Source organism: Balaenoptera acutorostrata, chromosome 10, assembly GCF_949987535.1.
Source record: "Balaenoptera acutorostrata chromosome 10, mBalAcu1.1, whole genome shotgun sequence".
Taxonomy (NCBI): Eukaryota; Metazoa; Chordata; class Mammalia; order Artiodactyla; family Balaenopteridae; genus Balaenoptera; species Balaenoptera acutorostrata.
Window position 1 is genome coordinate 8,438,024 of NC_080073.1, and position 19,581 is coordinate 8,457,604.

Here is a 19,581-nt window from a genome sequence, read left to right on the forward strand (position 1 = left end):
GGAGGAGGTGGAAGGGAGAACCCAAGGGCCTCCGGCCAAGGTGCCAAGTGGCAGCACACACAGCGTGGATTAGTGCAACGTGGGGGATCCTCGGGAACTTCCAGAAAGACCAGGGAGGGACACTTGTTGAAGTATGGCTTTTCTGTTGTCAAGGAGACAGAGGTTCAGATTATCATCACTCAATGAGAAAAGGGAAGGTGGAAGAGTGACCTTCTGAAGGCCACGGAATTGACAGCATCAGAGTTTCACTTTCTTCCGTGAAAACTTTCCTCTGTGGTTTACTTGTTTGGTTGATTGGGTAGCCAGGCTTACAAGGATGAAGCCATTTTCTAGCCAGGTCAGTGAAAACCACATCATTCTCTCTTCCCCCAGATTCTAACAATGACAGGTAGTAATGCATGGAATTGTTGGTAGTCTACATTAGGGCCTTGGTGCCAACAGATCTTGTTCAAATCCTGCCTCTGCCATACATGAGCTGTGTGACCTTGGGTAGGTCACTCACCCTCTCTGATCCCCTGCTTCTTCACCTATAAAGAGAACAATATCTACCTTACATGTTTCTGTAAGGGTTTAGGTGGGAAGACACCTATGAAAGCATCTCCCCTCATCCTTGGCATTTGGGAGGCTTCAAAAGATCTCAGTCCCGGGCTTCCCAGGTGGCGCAGTGGTTGAGAGTCTGCCTGCTGATGCAGGGGACACGGGTTCGAGCCCTGGCCTGGGAGGATCCCACATGCCGCAGAGCGGCTGGGCCCGTGAGCCACAACTGCTGAGCCTGCGCGTCTGGAGCCTGTGCTCCGCAACGAGAGAGGCCGCGACGGTGAGAGGCCCGCGCATCGCGATGAAGAGTGGCCCCCGCTTGCCACAGCTGGAGAAAGCCCTCGCACAGAAACGAAGACCCAACACAGCCAAAATCAATCAATCAATCAATCAATCAAACATACGCATCTGAGAGAAAAAAAAAAAGAAAAAAAAAGAAAAAAAAAAAAGAAAAGAAAAAAAAAAGAAAGAAAAAAAGAAAAAGAAAAAAAAAAAAAGATCTCAGTCCCTTTTCTGTCACTGCAGTTAGGAGCTCATGATTTGACCCTGAAGGGATATGCCAATTTCCCTGGCTCCCAGGGAGAGGAGGGTGCTTGGGTACAGTGTTCCAGGAACCTCCCACTTGGGCAAGTTTCTTATTTGTGTCAAGACCATTCTCTTCCCCTCCATCCTCGATTCCTGCCATGGGCACCACTGGTCTCCATCTACCCAGCCTGCCGATAAGCCAGGAACAATGTTATCGCAGCTGCCAGGCTCTGTGGGGTAGAATTCCTTTGTTGGGCAGTCTTGGCTCCCTTGGGGGTTCTGGGTGGATCCAGGTTTATTTACATGGGCTGTTGAGAGGGCCTGGGGCAGGGCCTGGCTCCTAGTAGATGCTCAGTGAGTATTCACTGGGTGGACAAGTGAGTGAGTGGTGAGAGCTCTATAGATGGTGGGGCAAGACCCACATCTGGAAAGAGTGAGACTGGATTTGGAACCAGTGCTCACATGTAGCTGTGTGGCAGGGGGACAATGTAGCACCAGGAGTTAGGAGGCTCCGGCCTGGCTCTTTACTGTGTAATCCTGGGCGGGTCACTTCACATCTCTGAGCCTTTTAAAAATATCTGTCAAGTGGAGCTAATAATAATTTGTAAACTGTAAAGTACTGTATAAACAGAAAGCAAGTGTTGGTGAGGATGTGGAGAAATTGGGACCTTTGTACACTGTTGGTAGGAATGTTACAGTTGGTGTGGAAAATCACATGGCAGTTCCTTAAAGCATTAAGCATAGTATTACTGTACATTCCAGCAATTCCACTGCTTGGTATATACCCAAAAGAATTGAAAGTGGGGTCTTGAAGAGATATTTGTCCACCCGTGTTCCTAATAGCATGATTTGCTGTAGCCAAAAGGCGGAAGCAGCCCAAGTGTCCGTGGATGGGTGATATAAACATACAGAGGAACATTATTGTGGTGTAAACATACAAAGGAATACTGTTCAGCCTTAAAAAGGAAGGAAATTCTAATACATGCTACAATATAGGTTAATCTTAAAGACCCTATATGAGGGGCTTCCCTGGTGGCTCAGTGGTTAAGAATCCGCCTGCCAATGCAGGGGATATGGGTTCGAGCCCTGGTCTGGGAAGATCCGCCATGCCGCGGAGCAACTAAGCCTGTGTGCCACAACTAATGAGCCCGCATGCGGCAACTACTGAAGCCCGTGCGCCTGAGCCCGTGCTCCGCAACGAGAGAAGCCACTGCAATGAGAAGCCCGCGCACCACAGTGAAGAGTAGCCCCTACTCACCGCAACTAGAGAAAGTGCATGCACAGCAATGAAGACCCAATGCAGCCAAAAATAAATAAATTAATTAATTTTACTAAAAAAGACTCTACGTGATAAGCAAAATAAGCCAGTCACAAAATGACAAATACTGTACGATTCCACTTATATGAGACACCTAGACTAGTCAAATTCATAGAGATGGAAAGGTGAATGGTGATTACCAGGTCCTGTGGGGAACAGGGATTGGGGAGTTACTGCTTAATGGGTACAAAGTTCCAGCTGGGGATGAAGAAAAGATTCTGTGGCTGGATGGTGGTCATGGTTGTACAATGTGAATGTACTTCATACCTCTGAACTGTACACTTAAAAATGGTTCAGATGGTAAATTTTATGTTACGTGCACAATAAAAAAATTTAAAGTGCTGTATAACCACCACCACCATCATGAAAACAATTTGCTTTGACTGGAATTGAGCCTTTCTACTTATCTACGTGTAGAATGGCTAAATCCTGAATAATTTGAATTTCTGGGTGAATTCTTGATGACATCACCTCACCAGGTGGTTATGGGGGCTCTCTGGGCTCAGAAGAGGAGAGGAGACATGAAATAGATAGGGCTTCTGTATTGGAATGTCCTAGGATGGCTCAGGTTGGGGCTGCCACCAAATGAGAGAACATCTGAAAACGCTTGGTGATTCTAAAAAGCTTCACCTGTTCTCACTGTGGTGCTTGCTGTTACCCCTGTAAGATCTGTGCCTTGTTAAAAAAAGTAATTAATTAATTTTTTTGGCTGTGTTGGGTCTTTGTTGCAGTGCGCGGGCTTCACATTGCCGTGGCTTCTCTTGTTGTGGAGCACGGGCTCTAGGCACGCGGGCTTCAGTAGTTGTGGCTCTCAGGCTCTAGAGCGCAGGCTTCAGTAGTTGTGGCGCACGGACTTAGTTGCTCCGCGGCATGTGGGATCCTCCCAGACCAGGGCTCAAACCCGTGTCCCCTGCATTAGCAGGCGGATTCTTAACCACTGCACCACCAGGGAAGTCCCAAGATTTGTGCCCTTGAGGGAGGAAAATGAAAAGCTGTGGATTGATAGGAGAATGATCTCACTAAAGAACTTAACCCAATATTATGTCTTCATCTTGAGGCCAAGAAACTGCCTCCCATAAAAAGGAAAAATATCTTAGACAGGTAGATGGTGGGTAACCTCATTAATCTGCTCCTGATTGTATGTTGAAATGACACTCGTAAGACAGAAGTTAAGATGCTGAATTGTGCTGTTGCTTAAGTCAGCGGTTTTTAAAGTGTAGACCACCTGAGTTGGAATCATCAAGAGATCTTATAAAAAGAGGCACAGTCCAGGCTTCCACCTCAGACCTCCTTAATCAGGATTCCTGGGGACAGAGCCTGGGAATTTGTAATATTGACAAGCCCCTTGGTGATTCCTGTTGACTGACCGAGAAACAAGAGCCTGGGACCAGCCCCAGCAGATTACTTGGGAAGCCAGGGACAAACACCTGGTTGGGTGGCTGCCATCTGGGGTAGCCGCCGTTTTGATGGGAGAAAAAGCAGCAACGGCCTCCGGGGGTCTGAGGTGTAGTCACAGGGGCAGGCAAGCAGGGGCCAGTGCTTGTCAGAAGCGGCCTCCTCTGATACAAAACGGTCAACAGCCCAGACCGGCTGAGGGGCAAGGGTCCCCCACAAGGAGGTCTGATGTTTAAGTAACCGGGAAGTTCACCCAGTACTCATGAGACAGTTGATGTGTTACCAGTGCCTAGTGGGCGATGCACTTTCTGCCACTACCACGCCAGTGTGTGTATCCCACGTAACACCTGATCCTCGATACTCCAGGGCGTCTTGTCTGCTGCTCTGCTGCCACCTTTGCGCCTCTGAATTTTAAGTACTTGCTTATGAATTTGTCTCCCACTTAATACCAGGAGTGAATTCCTCAAGGGCAGGAATTACCTGGTTTACCTCTCAGGGCTGGGCACACGGTAAGCACTTCCTGACCTGTTGCAGGAGCATCTGGTGAACTTCCTGGTGGCTTAAACATGAGATCTACTTGCCAGAAACCTCTGTCTCTCATCCAGACTGGTCTGATGATTTCTTTCATCTTAGAGGATGCAGCCTGTGCTCTTTTTGCTAGAGTCTGGAGATGGTAGAAGTATGGTGTGTAGGGAAGGCACATGTATATTCAGAGTGTCTGTTTCAGAAGAACAAAGCACTACCTCTTCCATGATGGAAGCCGTTCAGTGTAATCAGCCTGCCACCAGGTAACTGGTTGGTCACCATATTGGGACTCCGCGTTGGTCTCTGCTCCTGGCTGACTGGGCACTCAGCAGTAGCCAGGCCAGCCTTGGTGAGTGGAAGCCCATGTTGCTGAGCCCATGCATGACCTCCATCCCTTCCACTGTGACCCACTAGGCAATGGCAGAAGCGGCTGCAGAAGGAGCTGGACTGGTCCCCACGGGATGGGTCACACCTCGACTTTAAAGGATGATTGAAATCCTCCTCTGCTGAAGTCACCCTTTGATGAGCATTAACATGAGATACAAATGTTTTCATATTCTTTGCCCATTCAGAGAAATCTATCAATATACCTCTTTCCCAGACCTCCTTGTCACCAGTGTACCAGTGATGTTCCTTCCAAAGTTCCTGACCATCCAGCAAAACCATTTTCCATAGCCTATAAATTGGTATAGACTCTTTTTTTTTTTTAATTGGGGTATAGTTGTTTTACAGTGTTGTGTTAGTTTCTACTGTATAGTGAAGTGAAGCAGAGTTCCCTGTGCTATACAACAGGGGTATAGACTCTTATCTGTGGCCATTTCTTCCTTCAGGCAAAATGCACAACCAGGTGCACTGTTCAGAATTTTCCCCACCAGGAGGATTTCCTTCCACTGTCCTCTGGAGATGCTCCAAAAAGGGACTGTAGTGCTGCAGCATCCACCTTTGAATTTTGAACCCAGTTTACATTGATTCTGAAGTCACAAACTGTTGGGTTCTACTACTGCCCACTTTGTTTTATCGGCAAGCTTCTGCTTTAATATTCTTTGGAGGGGCCCAACCCAGTGGAAGGATCTGTCACTAGACAGATCTTCTCTCTGATAAGCTGAAATGGTCCCCCATCCTGGATCAGCTCCCAGCATGCCTGCTCGTAGGATGAGTGTCCTGAGACTCAGCTCCTCATGACAGCCCTTTAAATACTTGCAGGTATCGGCTGAGCCCTACCTCTAGGAATTTCTCTCAGCATCATATTCAGCTGCAGCCAGGTGCTGTGATTTCTGGTTTCTCTTCTAAAGCCCTTTACTGCCCTAACATGATTCCCACAGCCCTGAGGTACCCTCAGGACTCAGAGACCAAACTATGAGGTCAAATAGCCTTTATTTCCAAGAACAAACAAGATTCTCAGACAGCAATAAATGGATAGAGTTAGCTCTTAGACAGTTATGTTCATTCAACAAATGTTTCATGGGTATTTCACCATGTGTAAGACCTCAAGAGTGTGATGACGGATCATATCCACGGACTGACGTGGACCAGTTCAGGAAGAAGAGCTCTAAGCGCCCCCTTCTTGACATCAATAGCAGTGATACAGAATGAATGTAAAATGTCTGGAACGCATTTGATGGCTCTCTTTCCCTACCCGAAGCCCCTCTGATACTAGCAGGAAGTGGGAACCAGTATTAGCTTCATACTGGCCTGGAGCCTAGAATCAATGATGCTTGTTTCTCCTGACACCTGAATACTAGGTGGTGATGGTTACATTGTTTGGCCCGAGTCACCCACGCATGCCATTGTAGTTGCAGACAGCGTTCCTGTCTTGATGCCTAAGCAAGATTAGAAAGGTCTAGCAGTTGGTTTGTTCATTTTCCATGTATTTTAAGAGATATTTATTAACCCATTACTATGTGATCTAACTAGTGTGCAGCAAGGGACTTTGACTGCCTTTGATCAACACTCCCTGGTTCCTAAGATACACCTCATGGTTGTCTGCATTTTTGCAGCCTCAAGACTTCTGGACCCCTTAGTACTCAGCTCTGTTTAACCTTCTGTGTTTCTGTTTGCCATTTAATAATTTCCTATGATTGTTTCTTTCAAATGCTGAGGAGGGTTTTTGGCATGCATATATGGTTGCTTAAAAAGTACTCAACATTTAATAGTGGTATATTGTTTTAGTTAAGCCACAGGTAGTTTGTCTATCTATCTGTCTATCTATCTATCATCTACCATGTTTAGGTTCAAATATACATACACACAGACACAGACACAGACATAGACACACACACATATTATGTTTGGAGTAAAATACACACCCAGGCATACACATCCATGGTAATCCCGTTACCCTGGGGACAGTTCTACAAGGGCTTCAAATCATTGCTTAATGTCTAAAGGTATTAAAAGGCTGTATTAGGATCTCGGTCTTTCTCATGAACATGTGGTAATGAAACTTATATAACTCTCAAGTTTAAGAAATTTAGTGCTCCGATCAACCATAAAAACCTATTTGTGGGCGTTGAAGCATCTGACTGTACTTAAGAAGCGTTTGTCAAATTATTGCTACTGCTTTCATGATTGTCACCAGCATTCTGTTGAGGGCGGGCAGCGAATGATGAGGGTGAACGCAGCAGAGGGAGACTGAGGGCACTTTCTGGTCGCCTGGGAGCCATCTCTGTGCCCAGCGCGGCCATTGAAGCCAGGCCATGGACACATCAGTCACAGCACTTCCCAGGTGAAGGCGACAGCCAGTCTTCACTGTGGGCATCGTGACACATCCCATGGGCATTGCTGGGCTGGGCAGGCAGGGCATAGGGTACATGCTTTGCCCTACAGAGCAAGGCTGTCCTGGCTAGAGAACTCCAGGCCCAGCTGTGAGGCGTCATTGCCAAGGATGCAGTGCAGGTGGTGACAGCTCACGAGCCCTCTGCTTCCACCAGCAGGTGACCCAGGTCCAGGTGTTCATGGTTTAGACTCCTCTAGAGGAGAGGGGTGGTCTTGCGTCATCTTGCAAGGGTCGGGGTTGCAGGTGTTTCGAGCCCTGATGCAGGAGGCTCAGAAAGAGGCCTTTAAAAACCCACAGATGTCTCCCAGAGAGCTGGGCTGGTGTGGTGACATCAGCGGCCCACGCAGCCTGGGCTGGGAGCCGGCTCTGCCCATGCTGTGCTGAGCGGCTTTGGAGCATCACCTCTTAATCCCAGCCTCGACTCTTCCCCACTGAGCCCAGGAGGTTGACACTCACGACTTGAGAGCTCCCCCCTGCATCTCCCGTTGCCGTTGGGGAGGTAACCTCCTTGTGGTTATTACATTTTACATTGTTCTCTACCCGCCTTCTCCACCCTGCCTGCCCAGCGCTCAGAAACCTGCCTCCCTATAGATGAGCCATGTGGCACAGGGGTCAAGAGCTCTGACCTGAGAGTCAAGCAGACGAGAGTCTGAATCCCGGCTCAGGAAAATGGGTTCCATGAAGGTGCCCATCTCGTAGGGCTGCGTGAGGATGCAGGTGGTCAGGAGCACCAGCACGAGCCCGGCAAGTAGAGGGTCTTGTGAGGAGGAACCCCAAGAACCCTTAGACTGGGTCCAGAGCAGCCGCCCTGATGGACTCGGTGCTTCCCCACAGATGTTTCCCTCTGTTGTATTCAGATCAGGTAACAATGGGCCCGCTGTTCTGGGAGGGGCCTAGGGTGGTCCCTCAGATCCCAGCAGCCTGAGCCCACTGGGAGGGCAGACACTTCCCTGGCTGGACGTCTCGACGATGGACAGGGATCTCAGTGACGATGACAGTAAGTACAGCCTGTCAGGGCGAGGGGCGCCCGCCTCCGTGGGTCGCTGAGCTGAAGTCTCCCCGCTGCCCTCAGCGCTGTCTTGGTTCTGCGTCTGTGTCGCTAGAGCATCCCTTCCTTCCTTCCTTCCTTTCACATGTGAAGCCCATTTGCAGCCTGCAGGCTGTTCTTCCATTAGGTGCCTCGGGGCAGCGGAGAAGGAAGGTGGAAAACCAAGGTGAGGACTTTCCTCCCTAACCACGTAACACTGTCCAAATCTTAGATTCTCTATCCTTCCTTTCTCTGATTGATAGTCACCCCTCCCCCGCCCAAGCCAAATGTGAGCCTGAATATCAGGATTCTCATTTCAGTCAGAGGTGCATCAGTTTCTAGATGAGGTTAATTTTAAAGCAATGTCAGTGAAAGGTCTTTACGCACGATCTCCCTCTAGCAAAAAGCTCGCTTGTTCATTACTGCTCAGGAAACATAGTCCAGGTGACCCCATCTTGTCATTAGTGGGACAGAAATACAATGGAATCTAAGAACTAATTAAAGAGATGAAGAAGGAAGTGGTATTTTAAGAAGAAATGTGCTATGTTTTAAAACAAGAAAGTTGGATAGTGAGTTTGGAACGGACAACGTGGGGAGTATCAGGTTGGGAATTGGCAGGCTAGGGTTCAAGTCCTAGCCCTGCTGTGAGTTGGCTCTGTGATCTCGGTCAAGTCATTTAACCTCTCTGAGCTTCAGTTTCCCCATCTGTAAAAGGAGATTGGTCAGGAGTTCTTAATTTGAGGACCATGAAGGTGAAGGCAAAATGCTGTATGTATGGGCTTTGTGTGTGTGTGTGGGGAGCGGGAGGGGAAGGCAGCTTTCACTTGAATCCCAGAGAGGCCTGTGACACTAGTACTTTTTCAGAGTTACCGAACTTGGTGACTCTGAAGGTCCTTTGCAGGCCCAACACTCTTTCCTGCCTTTAGTGTTAGTGTCTCTGAGCTTTAAGCCTCAGAGCTGCAGTGGGATATAAAATGAACCCATGCTAATCTGAGAGAGCTCAGTTTAAATTTTGTTGGAGTCCTTTTTCATATTGAAGTGAGAGACTGTACCTAGATATTTTAGCATGTATTTGAGGAGGAGCGACTCTGATCTCTGATATATTGGAAATTGTGTATCCATAGTCTTATTCTAATAAGCTTCTACTAACAGTCGAATGCAATCTTTCCTCTTAAAAAATACTGCTCATTAGCATTCTTTCAGTTTATTCTTGGAGTTTGTTGTAGTAGACATGGGCTATGTCAAATCTGGATTCAAATCCAAGCTCTGCCTCCTAATTGCTGGGTGACTTTGCCTAAGTCACTTGACCTCTCTGAGCTTTATTTCCCCCAATAAAAATAGAGATGGTATCATCTTGCAGAATTGGTAAAAGATTAATTGGATGTAAAGTGCCTAATATATGACTCAGCCCAGAGTAGGCATGGAGTAAATGTTGACTCTAGAGAATTATCAGATTATGTCCCTGAGAGCTTTAAAATTAAACTGCTATTAATGGAAAATATTACCACCGTGGTGTTTCTGTTTTGGCATCAAGCTTTTTGGTAAGCAAGGTAAGAGGAAGGTGAACTCTTTTTAGTTCCCTTAAAATTCTAAAAACTCTGATCCTGCCATAGGGTCACCCTATGTGCTGGTTTCCAACATAATCAAACCTCAGGCCGGCATTTAGGGTCTACTGCAAGGTGTGAGATTGTCCAGAAAATTTTTAGAAACAAGGTTGACGAAATCTGAAACTAGGTAAAGTTTTCTCCTGGTTTCAGAAAGGGAGCCTGCTATGGGACTTCTGTAATTTATTTATTTATTTGTTTATTTTTAAAGCTTTTTCTTTCTTTTCTTTCTAAAATAAATTTATTTTATTTATTGTTTATTTTTGGCTGCTTTGGGTCTTCGTTGCTGTGCGCGGGCTTTCTCTAGTTGCGGTGAGCAGGGGTTACTCTTCGTTGCGGTGCGCGGGCTTCTCATTGCGGTGGCTTCTACTGTTGTAGAGCTCGGGCTCTAGGCTCACAGCCTTCGGTAGTTGTGGCGTACGGGCTTCAGTAGTTGCGGTGTGCAGGCTTCAGTAGTTGTGGCACAAAGGGTCGGTAGTTGTGGCTCACAGGCTCTAGGGCACAGGCTCAGTAGTTGTGGCGCACGGGCTTAGTTGTTCCACGGCATGTGGGATCTTCCCGGACCAGGGCTCGAACCCGTGTCCCCTGAATTGGTAGGCGGATTCTTAACCACTGCGCCACCAGGGAAGCCTGACTTCTGTAATTTAAATGTCCCTTCTTAGGTGAGAGTTGGCTGTCCACTTTAGCCAGTTGAGTTACCCTTCCCAGTCACTAAAGTGCTGTCTCCTTAGTTTTTGAGTCTACAATGTGGGGAAACTTCGGAGAGAGAATATTTTCCTCCAGTGACATAAGTTGGTACCAAAGTAGGCATGGATAGGGACATTCTGGGTGTTGCATCCACTTGGAAGTCACTTTCAGCACCACCTCTGTCAGATTTCAGTGCTTTAACAATGATTAATCAGGGGCAGGAGACGTGGACTCCTTTGATCATCTGAAATCAAGGGAATGGCATTTAAAAAAGAGAAAGATAAGGGGGTTATCCACGAATTGTGCCTTTTTCCACCAGAAAAATTCCTTCCTATACAAAAGAAAAATAGCTGGCGTCTGGCGAGCAGAAACACGACGTGGGTGGCACTTTGCGAAGCTCTCTCGGCAACCACTTGACGTGTGTGCCTGGAGCACTGGGGTGTTCACCCGAGCAGAAAGGCCTTGGGGCTTGGAGTCAGGCTCTGCGTTCTAAGTACTGTTTCTGTCTCTGCCACGAGCCTGTGGGCTTGCTGTCTCCAATCGCATCTCTGAGCCTCATCTCGTCCTTGTACTAAACGGGGACATAGTGGTTGTCATGAGGGGCAAGCGAGACCGTGGAGCACCCCTCACCCAGGCAGCGCGTGAATCAGGGGGCAGTGGTCCAGCTGGACGGCCACCCTGGGACTCGGCCCAGCCCCGTGGAAACGGTGACGCGGCTCGTGGCCCCCGTCGGAGCACCCCACGCTGGGCGCCACACAATGTCCCGTGACGTCCGCATTCCTGTTGTGCCCGATGAGGTCTGCCCAGGAAATGACGTGTCTGTCCGTGCTTCAGCCCGGAGGCCTTCATTTTCGTCCACAGCATAACGGGGAGGTTAATTTAGCTCGACGAGTTGCCAGAGGTCGCTGTGGCTCCCGTTGATGGACGGAGCTCTGAGTCCCCACCTCTCGTTCTTCCCGCCTTCCTGCCCTGTTGCTTGGTTTCCAGCAGGGCAGAGCGGCCACGTGGCGTTTCCTTGTCTTCTTGTCTGGGGGAGTACTGATGACCCAGCGGAGCCAAGACTTCCGGGCAGGCGGGGGCCCTCCCAGGGGAGGGGGCTGTGATGGCCTTGCCTTTCTTTCCGTGCTTGACATTTTCACTCTTGTGCGCTGGCTTAAAGGAGCACCAAGAAAGAGGAAGACACGCCCTCCTCGGTCCAAGGCACTGACCGCGCATTTATTACACGCCAGGCTCGGGGCTGAGAGCTGTATACGCAGTGTCTCGTTAGGTGGGCCCTAATACCACCCGCTCTCTCTCCCAGCTGGGGGAGTTGAGTGCTGGGAGCATGAGTGTCTGGCGCAGTGTCATGTGTTACCTGGCTCAGACGGCAGCGTATCAGAGCCCGGGTTCCTAAGCACCGTGCCCAGGGGTTCCGAGTGCAGTCACCCCCATCCCCACCCTGGCTACAGTCCAACCCTGCCCCTCACCTTTAATTCTTTTAACTGCGCCCACAGACACTGCGTGGACCCTGCCCCAGAAAGGTTCAAATTCCAGCCGCCACCTTCCTGATCCCCCTAAGAACCCCCCCGCACAGGTGGATGTCAGGTCAGGGTGGGCAAAATACGGCTCACGGACCAAAGCTGACCCACCGCCTGTTTTGTAGTTTCATTGGAACCAGCCACACTTATTCAGTTGTCTGTTGTCTATAGCTGCTTTCAGGGCACTACGGCCGAGGTGAGTAACTAAGACAGACTGTACAGCCCATAGTCTGAACTATTTACCACCTGGCTATTTGTAGAAAATGTTTGCTGATCCCTGGGTCCCTGGTGGCTGGAGTAGCTGAGAATGCTAATAACCTTATTAGAAGCGAAACAATATTGAGAACCAAGGTTCGAAGAATAATAATTCCAGGGGAAATCTCATCCTGGGGATTTCAGGACACATTGGCAGACGTTAGCAGCTTTGGGATGATGTCACTTTACATTGCACCCGCATGTGTCCCAGAACTCTCACCTGCTTCTTGGCAGAATCATTTGCTTACAAAGATAAGCTTTCCTGCTAAGAAAGGTACTCTCTATATCCACAAACGTTCTTCTATTTCAGCTTCTTTTGGAAGTTTCCTGCAAGGAGACAGAACCTTAGAGACGCATATGTATTGCTTATTATCAGAGGACAAGTGCACCCCTAATGGGGGAGGGGTGGTAGAGCAGGGTTGTTTATTTGTTTTAATGACACCGCCTCTTCCCTCACTGTTCTTGGCCATGAATGCCAGAATTTCAGGCTTCTTCACCATCCGACGTCTTGTCTCTACTTCCAGATAACCTAAGCTGTTCCAGTTTTGAACAAGATCTACTTATTCTTCTGGCCTCTGCTTTTATTAAACTCTAAAGAACAGGACATAATATTTTTATTTTCGTAGTGATAAAGAGCTATAGGTTTTAGAGAGCTGCAGAGAAGAGGAGATCTCGGAGATGAGGTGGGTCAGCTGGAAGTTTGACCCAAGTGGCCTTCAGTGACTTAATGCAGAGAGAATCCGCTTCCACTGACCGTTTATCAGCTCGCCCTTTAAAGTCAACTTCCTATGGTCAACTGGCCACTAGAAAGACACAGTTGAGGGATCCTTGTCCCCCAGCCTGGGGACTTCACGGAACAGGTTTGACAGGTGGCCCACTGGGCTGGAACTGGAGCAAGAAGCCTCTGGCCTGCTCTAACTCCAGCGCTGTGCACCCTGGGAGTACTGGAGTAACCTCTCTGAGGGTCAGACTCCTCATGTCAAGTGGAGTTAGACGCCCTGCCTTCCACACCTCTAGGTGGGATGGTGGGGTGAGGCATCAGGTGTGGGAGGTGCTTCATGAGTTGTCCTGAGTTTCCAGGAGCCAGTTCTAGTGTTATGCTTTCCTCCTTGGGGTCTCAGTCCCTATGTATAGATGTCACAGCCTGACAGATCAAGATGAGGTTTTAAAAACAGTTATATAATCAGTGCTTCTTCCATAGGGTGTGCCTTGTAAAAAGTACTTGGAAAAGAATACCAGCTTTGGAGAGAGAAGAACCTTGGTTTGAATCCAACTCTGTCACTCACTGGCTGGGTGATCTTGGGCGACTCACAATCTCTGTGAGCCTCAGTCTCCTCATTGGTAGAATGTGGTTGTGCTGGTGTGTCAGTTTGGGTCATCCAAGAAGCAGACACCAAGATGGCCTGAGACATGCCAGACGTCCCTTGGAGACCTGTGAAGGGAAAGGGGGAGAAGGGGCAGGCGTAGGCAGGGACCGTCTTTGGACCCCAGTGCAGGTCAGACACCTGTGAGAGGAGAGAGGGCAACAGGGGGAGCCTGAGACCCTGGTGCAGCTCCAAGAAGGTCTTGTCTGGGTCTGTGGAGAGTCTCAGAGTAAAGACTGCCTGATGGAGGAAGCTGCATGACCTACTGTCCCACATCCCAGGTTGCCTTAAAACAACAACCACTTTAATATGTTTCATGATTTTGTGGGTCAGAAATTTCAGCAGGGCTCAGGTGGGTGCTCCACGTGTAACTGATGAGGGTCTGTGTTGGTTCAAACTTCTGTAACAAAAATACCATAGACTGGGTGGCTTAAACAACAAGCATTTATTTCTTACAGTTCTGGAGGCTGGGAAGTCCAAGGTCAAGGCATCAGCAGACCCGGCATCTGGTGAGGGCCCGCTTCTGGCTTCTAGACAGCCGCCTTCTCACTGGGTGCTCACGTAGTAGAGAGGGCGAGAGCCCTAGCCTCTTTCTCTTCTTATAAGGACCTTGATCCCATCATGGGCTCCATCCTTAAGACCTCATTTAAACCTAATCGCCTCCCAAGGGCTTCCCTGGTGGTGCAGTGGTTAAGAATCCGCCTGCCATTGCAGGGGACACGGGTTCGAGCCCTGGTCCGGGAAGATCCCACATGCTGTGGAGCAACTAAGCCCGTGCGCCACAACTACTGAGCCTGCGCTCTAGAGCCCACGAGCCACAACCACTGAGCCCGCGTGCCACAACTACTGAAACCCGCGCACCTAGAGCCTGTGCTCTGCAACAAGAGAAGCCACCGCAATGAGAAGCCCGCGCACCGCAACAAAGAGTAGCCCCCCGCTCGCCGCAACTAGAGAAAGCCCACGCACAGCAACGAAGACCCAACACAGCCAGAAACAAATAAATAAATAAATATATATTTTTTAATGCGTTAAAAAAAACCCAAAAAACCCAGCTCTATTGGGGCTGTGGGTTTCAACATATGAATTTGGGGGGATGCAGACATGCAGTCCATAAAAGGGTCCCTCAGTGTATTCAGCAGGCAGCTGCTCTGGACTGGAGGGTCCAAGATGGCTTTGCTCATATTCCTGGTGGCTTGGCAGGGTGGCTTGAAGGCCAGGCTCCACTGGGCCCCTCCCCACGTACTCTCAGGGCATTTGCACGTGGCCTCTCCAGTGGGATAGTCTAATTTCTTACCTGGCAGCTCAGGCATCAAGAGGGACGGCTTCAGGAGGCCAGAAGTAGGAGCTGCAGTCTCTTCTTTGCTTGCTGTGTTCCCTTGGTGAAGTGGTCACAAGCCTGCCCAGGTTCAAGGGGAGGAAACGGAGACCTGTCTGTTGATGAGAGGAGCAGCAAAGAAGTGTGCCCATCTGTTATTCAGTGTCTGTCTCCTAGGGCTGGGGAATATGATACTGTTTATACAGCACCTGTCCTGCTGACTGGCACAGAGCAGGTGCCCAGCAAATAGGAGCTGCCCTTCCGAATGTTTGTCTCATCATTATTATTACCGCTGCTACTGTCATACCCCCAACCCCATTGCTGGCCGCCCTACAAATATGTTGTGTGTCCCGAGGGGGCCAGAGTGAGACTGACTGAAACCGTGAGCCTCTTGATGATGCACCTGCCCTCACCTGTCAGGTAGCTGACAGGAGTCGCCTTCGACCCCCTCCTCCCCGAGGCTCAGCACTGCCCGTTTTTCCCCAGGTGTGATGGACCTCAGCTTCGAGGCCGAGAGTCCTCTGGTGCCCCCGGCTGAACTCCTGGAGAGGCTGCCCAGCTGTGACTGGCTTCTTCAAGGGGACAGTGAGTCTGTGTCCCTGGGGGCTTGGGTCCCGCAGCCTCTTCCCGGGGCTTATGCTGTTGTGCGGGCATCTCTGGAACAGGCCGGGCTGGGAGAGCTCCCCTGTCCCCTGGGGGCCCTGGGAAGCCCCTTGTCGCCATTGGGAGGGAACGGGAGGACGGGGCGTAGGCACTGTGTCCATGGACATTCCGTGACCACGTCCATCTCCACTTACGACCAGGATGCTGCTGGTCTTGGAACCCTCATTCTTCGTCTCTTCTCTCTCACATTCGGCCCATCTTTCCTCCTTTTGTCCCACAAATACCTGTGCCTTGGAGCCGGGCTGTCGAGCCCTGACCCCCTCGCTCTCCTCCAGGATGCCAGATATTCTTCCCACCTTCGGAGGCCCCGGGGAGACCCCAGGAACAAAGGTGCTGGTCTTCGTTCCTGGAACACAGGTGAGCCCTGGCAACCCCCATGGAGCCATTGCACGGGATCACGCGTGGTGATCCTCAGGTCACCTTTGTCCCCCGACAGCCCTCCTCGGGGATCTCAGGGGCCACAGATTTCAACCCAGACAGTGCATCAGGACTCCAGACCCAGTGGATCAGAGTCTCCAGGGATGGAGTTTGGGAGTGTGTATTTTTCCAAGCTCTTCAGGTTGTTTGGCTACCAAACTGGGGTTGAAAACTCTAGTCTAGATCACGGGTTGCAAACTACGGCCCCCGGGCCGGATCCAGCTCACTGCCTACTTTTGTCTATCAGGTTTTATTGGCACACGGCCATGTGTTTTTGTTTCCTTACTGTCTGTGGCTGCTTTTACACTGTGACAGAGGAGCCGAGTGGTGACACAGAGGCCACGTGGCCCACAAAGCCTAAAGTATTTCCTATCTTGCCCTTTACCGAAAGTCTGCTTGCTTGGAGGACTCGGGGCAGAGCTCCGGCTGTCCAGCCAGCTTTGTGCGGACAGGAGGAGGAGCCGTGCCCATTCTGGGTCCAGGGTGGCCGTGTCCTGCCGTCGAGGGTGTCTTCCTGGTGCTCCTGGCCCCGCTGCTGCCTGGACCACCTCCCTTCTCCTCCCTGGCGGCCCGCCCTGCGTGCCTGCAGACGCCCCTTCTTCCGTGGAGTCGTCCCGGCCACTGCTGCCCCACGCTCTCCATCTGCTGTGCCCTGTCTGTGGGCACGCGGGCCCTCTGTGCGCAGGGCCGGGGGTGTCGGCGACACAGCGTGCGTTGGTGAGGGCTTGCATTTGGAGGCAGGCTGCCGTGGAGAAGAATGTGAAGATGGGGGGCGGGGAGGAGGAAGGGGCCTCTGCTCATGGCGGTGGCGGGAGGGCTTTGCCGAGGAGGGACAGGGCAGTTGGGCCTCGGGAGTCTTCTAGGAGGAGGAGAAGTGTCCCAAGAGGGGGCCGAGAAAGGGTCCTTCGTAGTCTGCCTCCCAGCCTGCCCTGCTGCCGTCCAGCGGGCTCCTGGCGGGTCTCTGTGGGCGCCACTGTCAGAAGGTTCTCGGCTGGGGTCTTCCCCTGAGCGTTACTCACAGCTCCTCTGGCTGAAGTCAAGTTCTCAGAGGGCAGGAACCTCGTCTAGCCTAACTCTGCTTCCTTCTAGCTGTGTGACATCTTCTCTGGACCTCAGTTTTCCTTATCTGTAAAGTGGCATAATTCATCTTTCAGTTTTTTGTTTCTGTTTTTGTTTTTTCATTTGAGTTCTAAGATCCCATCAGCCCTTCTCCGCCGCTCCACACCTCAGCTAAAGTGGTTTTGCTGTCCTCTCGAAGGACCTGCCACTTTCCCACCGGGCATCTGTTCACACAGTTCCTGATGCCGGAGATGCCCTCACCGTCTGGATGCCCGAGGGCTCTACCACCGCTGTGGACACGGCCGGGGGACCCCTGTCTCCGGGCCTTAGTTTCCATCTGCACAGTGAGGGGGCTGACTGGCCTGGGTGAGCCCGCAGGCTCTCCCCAGACCCACCGCCCCTCTGCTCGGTCCCCACCAGAGTCCCCGTGGTGACAGAGGAGGTGGCCCGGGAAGCCCTCCTCAGCTTCGTGGACTCCAAGTGCTGCTACGGCAGCGCGGCCGCCGGCGACCTTGTCATCCTGGAGCTGAAGCAGCAGGCCCTGCGCAGGGTGAGGGCTGGCCGGCGGGCGCCTGGCGAGGCCCGGGAGAAAGGAGTCTGGGGGAACAGTGCGTGTGAATAGCAGTGACATTGTAGTGAGTTATAATACAAGGAATCATGGTTGTCAATCACCAGAGAACAGCTCGAATGCCCTAGGCATCACGGACAGCACGTTACCTATATGTCTTAGCGAATCCTCATAGCTACCCTGCATGGTAGGTATAATCACCAGTTAGGAGGACTTGGACATTTAGAGAGGTGGAGTTACTTGCCCCCAAACATGCAGCTAGAAGTGACCGAGCTGGGATTCAAACACAGGTTGGCTGGCACCAAAGCCCTGTTTTTAAAGACACAACTTACCTGCTTCCTGGAGGGGTGGGCTAGAAAGGGCCGTCTCCTCCCCTGATCCCAGCTCCCTCTGCCTCCCCCAAGTTTCATCTGTGCCAAGGGTATTTATTTATTTATCACCCCCAGGCCTGAGGCTCCAGGGAGGTCCTGTGCTTGGTACCAAGACCACACAAGGTGACCCCACGTTTGTCACCTTCTGCCTTGACAGGGACAAGTTTAAGTTCACATTTCCTAGTGTCACTGACATAGCCATCCCCTGGAGGGCACACAGTCACAGAAATCAGCCTCGCAGGGAGTGATCAGAGCAGGGATTTGAGATACGAGGTCTCTGTGTAGCTGTGTGACCTTGGGCAAGTCACCTGACCTCTCTGAGCATCCCTTTCCTCACATGGAAAAGGAGGAGCCAGGCGATGTCAGGATCCCGTGGGTGAGGATCAAGAAGGAGGATCTCGACCTCAGGCAGATAAATTCCCCCAGGGGGCGCTCGGAGCAGCTGATTCCAGCAGCCTCCATCTGTCAAAGGGCAGTTTTTGCTTCAAAACTTGCCTCATAGACCACTTCTGTGTATAAAGAAATTATACACATTATACTGCAGGTGCCCAGTGGTGTGTCTGTCAGGGGAGATTTCCTGGGGCTGAGTGACCCCCTGCAGATGTGTCCCAGGGCATCTGTGACACGAGTCGCTGCTGCCAGCCTGTTCTGAGCGGCCCTTGGGCGCTGGCCGTGCTTGGGAACTTCTGTTCTCCCCGCTGAGCCCGGGGGTGGGGAGCTTCATCCTTCCGCGTAAGGCTCTGTCTTCCTGAGGGCACGAGTGTGAACACACTATTTTTCCTTTGTAGTATCGACTAGAAACCTTCAGTGAATCCAGGATAAGTGAATGGACTTTTCAGCCCTTTACCAGTAAGTGAGTCGTCTGAAATGAGTTTAATGAGGAGCGAATACGGCAGGGGCTGGTGGAGAACGTCAGGACTTGGCTTAGCCACTGACCCCGAGGAAGATGCTCCGCTGCTCGCAGCCTCAGCTTCCCGTCCCCCATAAAAAGGGAGGGTGGCCTTTCCCCCGGGAGACCTTCCAGGGAAGTGGTTTGCAGGAGGTCCTGCAAAAGTCTAGTGTTTGCGTTTGGCCACAGGCTGGTGCTGCCACACGGGGCCAGACTGCAAAGGCAGCCAGTGTGCTCGGGCGTCTGCCTGCCTCCTGGGCCACCCCCGGCGCCTCCCCGAGTCTCTGGATCCCCACCCCGTTCAGTGTGCTATGCCACCTCTGTTGGACCCCCTAGAGGCTTAAGGCTGTCTTTCTGGGAAGCTCTGTGCCCTACCTGTTCTCTGGTTCATCCTCCGAGACTTAGCTGGAGGGTCCCCTCTTTTACGAAGCCTCTGAGGGTTTCTCCCCTGCTGTCCGCTCCCCAGCAGAATGAGTCAGTCTTCCGAGTTTTCAGAACGCCTTATGCACCTCTTGTCCAAAGCACTTACCATGTCATGTTCTGTTGTATTGCGATGTAGTCCATCTCCTTGAACGGAGGAGGAGGAGAAAGAAGATGGTGGGGCTGGTGACAGTAGTGGTGGCAATCCTTGTTTATTGATCCCTCGGCCTGTAGCAGCCCTGGGCTAAGCACTGGTATGCCTCCTGCTGTTCAGTTTTACTACCGTTCTCCCATGGTAGGTACCACCGTAATCCCTGGGTAGAGAGCAGAGGATTGCAGGGCAGAGAGG

At 51.0% G+C, this 19,581-nt stretch overlaps 1 protein-coding gene across 5 annotated transcripts in view; it reads left to right on the forward strand.

Moving 5' to 3' along the window:
• The window catches only part of SSUH2 (ssu-2 homolog), a 62,071-nt gene that overhangs the window by 29,153 nt on the left and 13,337 nt on the right, over positions 1–19,581 (forward strand). For 4 of the 5 annotated variants that reach the window (XM_057554060.1, XM_057554061.1, XM_057554059.1 and 1 more), the window contains 4 exons: positions 15,332–15,430; positions 15,784–15,865; positions 17,405–17,534; positions 18,712–18,772. In XM_057554060.1, the coding sequence (XP_057410043.1) occupies positions 15,332–15,430; positions 15,784–15,865; positions 17,405–17,534; positions 18,712–18,772 (372 nt within the window). Of the gene's footprint in view, positions 1–8,018; positions 8,074–15,331; positions 15,431–15,783; positions 15,866–17,404; positions 17,535–18,711; positions 18,773–19,581 lie in introns of those variants that run through there. The other variant, XM_007192493.2, reaches the window with a different exon arrangement.